This window comes from Arachis ipaensis, chromosome B7, assembly GCF_059453495.1.
Source record: "Arachis ipaensis isolate K30076 ecotype BB chromosome B7, ASM5945349v1, whole genome shotgun sequence".
NCBI lineage: Eukaryota > Viridiplantae > Streptophyta > Magnoliopsida > Fabales > Fabaceae > Arachis > Arachis ipaensis.
Window position 1 is genome coordinate 141641495 of NC_142442.1, and position 10358 is coordinate 141651852.

The following is a 10358-nucleotide window of genomic DNA, read 5'->3' on the forward strand; positions in this document are numbered from 1 at the left end:
CATCAAAGAGCCAAATTAGATTTTAATTCATAGATAGAGCAAGCATTGATCCTGAAGGCTTTTAAGTAGGATAAAATACAACTGATATTCCTGATGATGGGGCAAACTTATTTCTATAATGCATCCTCACCATACATTCCCCTCGAAGATTTTATCTCCAATCTTAACCGTCAAAAATTTCAAAAATGGTCTTGATAATTAAAATTTTAAAATATATACAGAAAAAAAAAATAACAGTGGATAAATAAACCATAAAATGAATGGCTATCTAAATCGATGTAAGGGGAGAATAAACAAAAAAGATGCTTGTAAATTGTAATTGTATTCATATAAGCATTAGTCACTCACCAAGGCACAATCATGTTAACATCACTAAAATAGCACATTTGCAACATAAAATAGATACTAGTACAACAATGTGAAGGGTATTAGGGCAAGACAGCTGAACAGATAAAAGACAACGTTCATAATCCATCCCACAAGCATAGTGTTCCATTTTTTGTAGTTAAAAATGCCTGCTATCTTCCAATAAATGTACACATCACATGGAATAATTTTTTTTATCAGGATGCTTTCTTCTTGGTCATGGTTCCTTAGTAATATGTCCATAACTAAAGAGTTTAACCAGCAACTGCCACTAGAGAAGGCAATAATTCTTCCACAGCCAACCTGGGCAGCCAGGATAGGGAGCACTCAGTTGCACAACTCTTCCTAATTTTCAGAATTCAAATTCACACACACAAAGAGGATGTTGCCCTACAAGCTTTGACAAAGCTGTTCAACTACTTGCTGTACAGTGTACACAACATTCCTGCTAATGGCATGGGAATCCAGTACTAAGAAAGGGATGCTCTTGGCCAAATATTTAGAGCCAAAGCAGGTGCACAAAAACTCAGTAAGATTGGCTTCAACTTGAATGTTGTGAAATTCTGAGTTAAGGTAGCATAGGATCTCCTGTTGTTGCCAGCATTTGCAAACCTGTTTCCTCAGCTGCCCGTTTAGAAGCATAATCTTGCATGGAATCACCTGCAAAATGTTAGATCATTAATATATAATTCAACTTTGATAACTGTTGCCTTTGTCTGTCTCTTCTTTAACTTACATTCAGATTGATACATGCCTGTGATTATAATCCAGCAGTAGAATTTTGACCCCAATGTCAGTTTATTATTCGTGAACAATAAAACCAGTTTGAAGAACCAAGCTCAAGACTAACTTGAGTCTAATACAAAAGTGATATGCCTATGTTCTCTGAAAGAATACAAGCAAGTCATCTTGCAAGAAAACACCTTAGGAGTTGAGTTAGATTACATACCAAGAGACTGCCTAAGCCCTTCTTTTATAGCATCAAAGTTCTTGTAAGTATACCCAACAAAGTTTAGATCTTTGGGAGTCAAAAGCATCTGCAGGATAAAAGTTGGAACATCAAAATATGCCATTTTTCTGGGTAATATATAAAAAAATAAATAATAAATTGAACGATTAATAGTATAAATACATATCAACCAAAAAGAGGTGCAGATAAAAAGCTACTGAATGAGAATCAATAATTTGCTATTTATTTTTCCCATCTTAATTCAAAATACAAATTAGACAGTTTACTGCAAATGAGGCCTTAATATAAACAACATAATTAGCCCTTTCAAAATCCAAAATACAATTTGTTTGGTGCCACCATACAAGCAACAAAGTTTGTTGGAAAGGACCTAAGAAAATTTTGCTATGTAACAACCAAATTATTCATTTAACCATCATACACACAAATCAAAGTAAATGTATCTTAAGAAAGCCAAGGTGGAAGCTTGGTAAACAGCATATCCCATTTTTTTCCTGTTGATATATATAAAATAAACAAATTTTAAAATTTTTTTCAGTTATGAGAAACTATGTGCTGAAATTTATCTTGAAAAAATCAAATTAACCATAAACTATCAAATACGGTGCCTTTCATCTCATATTACTGACTCTTAAAAAAAGTGTTGCAACCTAGGAAGCATCATTGATACTAGAGTTATAAATTTTCAGCTTTTTACTTTGTTTCCTACTTAATTTGATAATTATATCACACTTTCTGATACAAATGAAGAAAATGATAATGACATGCAAACCAATATAAGGAAGTGTACCTTCCGGGAGGATCCAGATCCAGTTCTTGCTCCTGTTGGTGGATCTACCTAATAATCCAATAAAGAAAACAATGAGAAAGTCTTGTCGGTTAGGTTGAACAGCCCATCACTGTGAAATCGTAGATTTTGTACTAAATAAAGAATATATAATGTCATTAAAGAAGTAGAAAGATTAATGTGTTTTCACCCAATAAATTAAAGATACAAGTTTTTAACACCTATATTTACACCTGATATTACAAAAGCATAAAATCGATAGTAAAAGGTTTCTCACAAGCTATGCTACATACCATAAAACATAACTTTTACCATTATAAAACAAAACCCTAGGGTAAAATCACTTTTCATCATTCAAAATTCCAGAGCCCAATAAAAAGCATTGAAAGTTGAAAATACTATAACTCAGCCAAGCCTAAATTTGATAATAGTAAACTGACGTCAAGTGTTATCATAATCCAGCGGACATTAAAGATACTCTTGTCAAATGATTATGGGCAAAATCAGATATTTACAGCGGAGAGTTGGTAGCAGTTCCACAATAAGATTTTATAAAAGTAGGGAGGAAGAGTAGGGATAGCATAAAAAAGATGATCTTCATGCTAACCTCATCAAACTTCATGAAGTTTTGGGTATCCAGCTCCCCATTGACTTGAGGTTTGAATGCTGCCTCCATTTGGTATAGTTTATCCCACTCCACATTCTTGAACCAAGGATGAACCTGGTATACATAGAAATATATGATCAATAGCAACAAGGGGGGTAAAAAAAGTTGAACAGACATACTCTAAGAAAACAAACGCATTACCTTGATTTCCTGTGCCCCTTGAGTACCTAACCTATGATCAACATCACACAGCAGCCTGCAGATTAAGTCTTTGGCTTCAAGTGTCAAGCGTGCATCTTCTGGAAATCGTAAATGATTTCTCCAATGAACAATCTATCAGCAATTGATGAATGTTACAACAATTAATGAATGCAGCCTCAATGAAAAAGAGTATACAAACAGAGACTCGGGGAGTCGGGGTAACATAAATAAAAGGGCTTTTAAATATTATGGTCATGAATAAAAGTATTAGCAGTAGAGAGTAGTCATAACTCAGTTATACCAAAAGAGTTTTGACTTTTGAACGATGCTATGGTAATGAATATCATTTTAAGTATCCAAAAGAACCTATACAGCAACGATAGGAAATGTAGTCAAGTCAGCAGCAGCTTAAACTACCATCTCTCTCTCACTCACTAGGAGATAGCAAAAGAACTTGGAATTTTAGAATCTCCAAAATAAGCAGAAAATAGTGCTAACTCATGCATCAGCTTAAATTGCAAATGGGATGCAGGAATAGTTCATGAATTATTCTTGATAATTAAATTTTGCCAATTAGGATGTACCTTTCTGCATGTAGTTATTGGGTCATCAGCATAAAATGGAGGATAACCAACTAGCATTTCATACATTATTGCTCCTAATGACCACCTGATAAACATGAAAATTGAAAACCAATTAATAAAGAAAGATAGTAGACTTTCACAACTTATAATGCTAATTGAAAATTATACAAATTTATTTACAGATAAAATACAATTTCAAGATATTATCCAAAAAAGAAACTAACGGAATCACAGCTCTTAAAAATTAGATAAAAAGATATAAAGCATAAGGTAAAACCTAACCAGTCACATTCCATTCCATATCCCTTCTTCAAAAGTACTTCAGGAGCAATGTAATCAGGTGTCCCCACTGTTGAAAATGCCTAGTAGGAAGAAACAGGATGACTATGAGAAACACAATGCAAGATATTTCTGATACATATTACATATTGACAGCAATACATCAGTTAAAATTTTTGAGCTTACCAACTTCCTCCTGTTCATCTGCCAATGCTGAAGCTGTTCACGTGGGCTTCTCCAGCTGCTCCGATTGTCCGCATCAGGAAAACATCCATCAATATCCATGGGCTCTGCCACATTTTCATCATCCATAGTTTGATTTTCATGCAGTGTAGACAGGGTAGTACAATCAAGAGGCTTACAGAGGCCAAAATCTGAGAGCTTCATGTGTCCATTTTTATCCAGGAGAAGGTTATCTGGTTTAATATCCCTGATAAAATGAATTAGGAAACTGATAAGACAGTTTAGCATGTAAAAATGTTCCATTCACCACCCAATAAACCATCATCACTGATTTAACAAATTAAGCCAACAACTTTATCAGCACATCCAAATCGAACCTGTGAATGTAATTGTGTTTATGAATAGACTCTATGGCTAGAACACTCTGTGCAATGTAAAATCTGGCAACATCTTCACTTAACGTGTCTTCCCTCATCAATAGCGTCATCACATCACCCCCGGGAAGGTACTCCATAATTAAATACAAGTAGTCAGCATCCTGAAATGAGTAGTAAAGTTTCACAATGCAATGACTAGCAACTTCAGCTAGTAAGTTCCTCTCAGCTCTAACATGTTCCACCTGTAGAGAAAAAGATCTCTTGTAAGTAAAGTAACAGCTAAGCATACATCCAATGACTTGGTGATCCTTCTAACAGGAGATAGTATGACCTATTAATGGATTTATAATCTCTAGACTAAAACATCTAAGCAACAATGTTGGAACATGAAATGCAAATGTAGAGTAATGAATCAAATGTCAGGTCTGTTATTTTCATCCAGATTATGCACCTCTTTTTCAAAAGTCTCGTTCCACTCAGTTAGTTACATATATCTTACCTGGCCTCTCTTCAGCATTTCAGATTTCTTCAGCTTTTTCATGGCATAAATGTTTCCAGATTTCTTCTCCCGACACAGTCTAACCTGTAAGTGGACAATTTAGGAGAAAATAGTACCAGAAATAAAGGTAACACTGAAAGCACTGGAAAAATTTTCTATTTCTAAACAGAACTGATTAATGATCTATTGCATATCCTACAAGAATTCTTTCATGCACAAATAAGTATGCCAAGGACAAATCTGACCTCTCCAAAGGCCCCCCTTCCAATGATGGTCAAATTCTCAAAATCGTCAACACAAATCTTGTGCCTTTTCAATCGCATATATTCAGTCTCCTTCCTCTCTAAATCTTTGATTAAGTTAACACGTTCCTCATTTGGCACATCTGAAGAAGCTAATTGTCTTTCTAAAACCCAACGCCTAGAATTTAAAAAAAAAAATGTGTCAGGATCATCCAAAACAGAAGGTGAACAAAGGAACTTCATCAGAATTGAGACTTTGAGACTATTTTACGTAAACACTTAAGCATGATTACTAATAGAGATGCCAATATAAATCTTAACGCCTTTAACTTCCTTTATTTTTCCCTTTTTTTCCAAGATGAAGCTCAGACATGAAAGAATGTGTGTTATGTTGTTTCACCCCAATCAGTTTAGACCAAAGCTTAATGTCTATAACAAGAAGCTGAGACCTCTTACAAAGTTACAATCAAGTCAATAAATATTATGATCTCATTTATTAATGGCCAGAAAAGTATCCGTCTTATGATACTATCCAATGCAAAAACATTGAAAGAACGTCACTTTTCTCTTTCACTTCATTGTGCACAGATATTTCCAAAGCAATAAATTCAAGAATTAAGTGTTCAATCCATAGCATAAGCACATCTTGTCTCTACTCAGGACCCTTAGTGGCCTGCTTCAGATCCTCAGTGGACTTAGACAAATGTTAGTCCCTATTTAGTAGCGATGTTCTCTTATTGCATCAGTGTTCCCATTTAATGTTAGTTCCAACTCATTTTGTCCTGGATGTCAAATTATCACATCAGGTGCTTGTATAGCTGTTAGCCATGCTTATCAAGCCGCATGGAAATGGGAAGCCAAAGAAAGATATTGAAAGGATTTAAAAAAACATAGGAAAAAGTGTGAAATTTTTGTTAAACTATAGGGGTTATTTAATTATACTTGAACCTTTTTAAGTAAAGCAATTTTAAACTAGCCAAGTTTTTTCGTAAACCGGAATCAATTCTATAAATCTTACTTGGCCTCTATTGATAAATGCAGGTAGATTGGGACCACTTCATGGCAAAAAGTATGTCTAACCATAAAAAAGAGGAGGTAATTAATTTATTTGCTAATTACACCTTAAGAAAAATTATTCGACCAAAACATGGACGGGGTAAGGACTGTGTGAAACGTGATGCTAGAAGACATGCTAAAGCTTCTCCACACTGATCAACTTTACAAAAGAAACAGATTATAGATGCTGCAGCATATTGAAGCATGAATCAAGAAAATAACTGAATGAGAAAAAGGATTATCACTTAAGAAAAACGGGATCAGACACGAGCATTACACTGTAGAACAAGAGATACGAAGGATCACACTGTAAGAACCAGGTTAATCACTATATCTCAAATCTTCTGCATTTTCAATTCAACATAAGAACCAGAGTCTCCAAACAAAACAAATGGATCATAGACTAGTTGAAAAATCTCATTAATCAACCCTAACAGATTAATTCTAGGATCAGTTTCAAGCTCGAAATTATCACTCAACTAGTGATTTGCAACTAAGATTACTTCAGCTACAAAAGGCATGTCAACTTGGCAAGTTTAGAAAGCTAATTAAATAAATAACAAGATCTATCACATCAATTTGCATTGTGCTCGACTTAGCAAAAGCTTCAACTCTCAACACACCAGAGTTCAAAAATTCCATAGCAAATCACAACAAAGCAGATAAGAAACACTTTCATATACAAGTACCTCTCCTTCCTCTCTTGGATGTTCTTCATCTGAGCCCTATAGTGATTCTCTATGAACTTCTTAGCTGCAGCTACCTTCTCCATCGTCAAGCTCGAACCTAACACCTCCTCTCCTCCCTTCTCTTCTTCCACGAGATCCTCCATCTCTCTCTCTCTTCTCTCTCTCTCTCTCTCTCTCAGAGTGAGGACCGTGAGTGAGAGAAGAGAATAATAATAATAATAATAATAATAATAATAATAATAATAATAATGTGTTAAATCCAACTCACTGTATCTATTCTTTTTTTTATTTATGCAAATAGCATAATAATCTCACCTATCTATCTGGATTCTGAAGCTTTTTTTTTTTTCTTTCTCTCTCTACTCCAACGCAGACACACACTGTACAACTTTCTCTCTCTAAAAAAAAAAAACCACTCTGCAACGTTTTTATTTATTGCAACAACGAGGAGAGATGATGCATTAAAGAACAGGGGCTGAGGGACTCGAATCCGAGGCAACACCAGTAGCGTTATCCAATGCACTATGCAGTCATGCCTCATGCTTGAATGCCAAGTCACCGGCGTCCCTTTCGTGAATTCGCTCTCCGCTTACGTGGCGTGATCCGGGTGTGAGTGTTCAGGAGAGGCACGTGGGATGTGGCGCAGGGAAATGCGCCCGGAAGCAGGAGGGGAGGGGCGTGACGCGCTTGTGGAGGAAGGTGTGGAACACGTTGGGCGATGATAAAGTAGGAGAAAGTGTCGCTGTCACCATCATAAATGAAATGAGCGCATTTTTAGTACATGAAAACAACGAGGAAAGGGTCCCACTCTTGTTTAGCTTTCTGATTGGGTCGTGTCATTCACTCTCCATGCCAGGTACCTTTTTCTTTATTTTTTTTTGTTTGTGAAATTTGATTTATCTGCAACCTCATTGGCTGTATCTGACTCGTGTTATGTTGTGATTATGGGTATGGCTACCGGTGCATCGTGCTTGTTTTTCTCGGTATGTTATGGCCGTTTATGTATCTGCATCTTCTTCACTGGATCTGAGTTGTACTAGTCCTTTTTATTATTATTATTATTATCTTTTAAAGTTTTAATAGATAAATTTATTAACTAAAGAAAAAAATCTACCTGCCCCCACAAAAGCTTATAAGGGTATTTTTTTTTTTTACTAAAATAAACTAAACAAAGAAAAACAAAACAAACAAAACAAGAAACTGTTTAAATAGAAGGATAGTCCTGTTTAAGATTAATCTTAAACTCCTCCCAAGGTGAAAGAAGCTCCACATGTGAAAGTTATAACTTTATCGTCATCTTTGTCATAGTATCTGCCACCGTATTTACATCTCTCATAATCAAATGAAAGTCAACACGCCAATTCCAATGCATGATATCTCTTATTTTGAGTACCAATGGATCAATAAACCCAAAACCATATTGAGTAACAAGATTAAATGCTTCTACACAATCCGTCTCACAAATAACATCTCGTTGACCCACATCCCAAGCTAAGAGATATCCTCTCCAAATGGCAAACAATTCTCCTTGAAGAATATTATTACTCTCAATCATTCCCAAACACCCCCTTTGCCAACTCCATTACAATCTCTAATAACACAAGCAAAACCAACACTATCACCCGAACCAAAATAACTAGCATCACAATTAATCTTAAAAGTACCAATGGATGAGAGATTCCAAAAACCATTTAGAGTAGAGGGAATGGACATACGTTGTAATTCAAAAATATTCCTAAGCTCCTTTTCTGAAGTTAATGCACAAATCACTTTTTCCGGATGCCAAGTTTCATGAGGATTAAAGATGTCATTATTCCTTGCTCTCCATATCCACCAAAGTCTCGAAAAAAACTTGAACGGATGCTCTTTGCTATGATACAAGAATTAGTTCTTCAAATCCAAAGGATGACAAGAAATATTCAACCTATGTCAAACTAGCTGAGCTTTTGGACAATCCCAAATACAATATAAAACCGATTCCTGACTAGAAAGACATCTTGGACACCTATCCGATGACGACATCCCTCTTCTAAAGCGAAAACTTGCAGTAGGAAGAGCCTCCTTAAGACTCAACCAAGCCAAAAACTTATGCTTTTCCAGAACAAACTGACGCTAAAGCCTAAGCCAATTCTCCCTCTCCTCCCAACTAAATAGCTGCTTACACAACCACAAGTAATCATTGCGTGAGTCATAGACTTTGTCAGCAGACCCACACCAATACCAACCCACTTCTGGACCTACTTGTTTATTTGGATTGTAAAAAAGAATATTACCTTTCAGATAATATAAGGGTATTAAATAGCTTATAAGGGTATTAATAAAATTATAACTAACTTCTAAATAAGTGAAAAAGTGTATCAAATAATTCAATCTCATTCAAATTCTTTTCGTGAAAAAAAAAAAAGAAAACTTAATATTTTTTACATTTTTCTTGTGGATTAAATGGGAAAATGTTTACTGTAATTGAATTATGGAGGATTAATTATTATTAGAATATAAATTAACGGTAATGTTAGATAAATAAAAAAATATTAGAATTTATTTTATTTAATATTTATTAATTGTTATAATAATTAATAAATATTAAATAAGACAAATTTTAGTTGTTTTTGGTTAATTTATTTTAGTTATTAAACATTTTTTAAATTAAATTAGTTTAGTTATTAGTTCATTGTTATGCTTAAATAAGCGTCGATAGTTTGTATCTCGACATATGCATATAGCTTAGCGATAAACCTTTAAATAAAACTCAAATTCGTAACGAATAATTTTTGGCCTGTTGAACTTTGAGATATAGTAAAAAAAATGATGACCAAAATATGAGAATGGTGATTGAGACGTGCTTCAAATATTCGTGATATGAAGAGATCAAATATTATTTAAAAGTTATTAGTTTATTTTGATGTATTTTTATTTTGTTTATTTAGTTACTAGATTGAACTTTATGTTTATGGGCATTAAGTTTATCTTTTGTTTTAATCTAATAAGATGTTATAAATACCTCCTTAGATATTGTAGTCGTGGTACTGAGTGATTAAAGGTGTCAAAGTACTTTTTGGTTTTGCGATGAAACCATAATATGGACAAGTGAGGTTGAGTGAGTTTCTCTCTTATTCACAGAAAATTGAGTAGAAAGTTGAGGAGTTTCTCCGATTCAATTATCAAACTATGGTGTGAACAAGTTAGGTTGAGAAATCATTTTTTTATTGTATTAAAAAATTGAATAAAAAATAGAATAATTCTCTTTATATTCAATTTTAACATTTTTTTGTTTCTATTTTAATTTTAATTTATTTTTTCTATTTAAATTCAATTATATTTTTTTTTCTTTATTAGTGATTATTGAAATAAATTCTTCAACTACATTAAAATAAATACTTTCAGGATATATATAAACTAGGACGGGAGCATTCAGCTTTTACTCACATGTATTCAAGGCCGGACATATGCGGATGAGTGGAGGCCTCGACCCCTCAGTTTTTTTTTTTTTAAATTAATAGTAATAAGTTATTAAATAT

The 10358-nt window shown here is 34.0% G+C and overlaps 1 protein-coding gene across 3 annotated transcripts; it reads right to left on the minus strand.

Moving 5' to 3' along the window:
• Window positions 1-303: 303 nt before the first annotated feature.
• LOC107606298 (AGC (cAMP-dependent, cGMP-dependent and protein kinase C) kinase family protein) lies at window positions 304-7262 on the minus strand. Of its 3 annotated transcripts, none has more exons than XM_088492589.1 (12): window positions 6841-7262; window positions 5099-5273; window positions 4854-4937; window positions 4355-4596; window positions 3981-4224; window positions 3798-3877; window positions 3516-3600; window positions 2932-3063; window positions 2731-2844; window positions 2127-2174; window positions 1316-1403; window positions 304-1026 (listed from the first exon to the last, which is right to left on the minus strand). In XM_088492589.1, the coding sequence occupies exons 1-12, from the start codon at window positions 6981-6983 to the stop codon at window positions 935-937; spliced, it is 1527 nt and encodes a 508-aa protein (XP_088348715.1). In that variant the 5' UTR covers window positions 6984-7262; the 3' UTR covers window positions 304-934. The 3 variants fall into 3 exon arrangements, 2 of the variants coding, with proteins under 2 accessions (XP_088348715.1, XP_088348716.1); XR_015892009.1 differs by having other exon boundaries at window positions 452-1026; window positions 1103-1403; window positions 6841-7261; XM_088492590.1 differs by lacking the exon at window positions 1316-1403 and having other exon boundaries at window positions 362-1026; window positions 6841-7261.
• Window positions 7263-10358: the final 3096 nt, after the last annotated feature.

Coding starts and splice junctions, on each gene's coding strand:
- LOC107606298 (XM_088492590.1), bottom strand. CDS start 6,983: ATGGAGGATCTCGTGGAAGAAGAGAAGGGAGGAGAGGAGGTGTTAGGT. Junction 5,274..6,840: donor ATCCAAGAGAGGAAGGAGAG/GTACTTGTATAT, acceptor TTTAAATTCTAG/GCGTTGGGTTTTAGAAAGAC. Junction 2,175..2,730: donor ACTTCATGAAGTTTGATGAG/GTTAGCATGAAG, acceptor TTGGATTATTAG/GTAGATCCACCAACAGGAGC.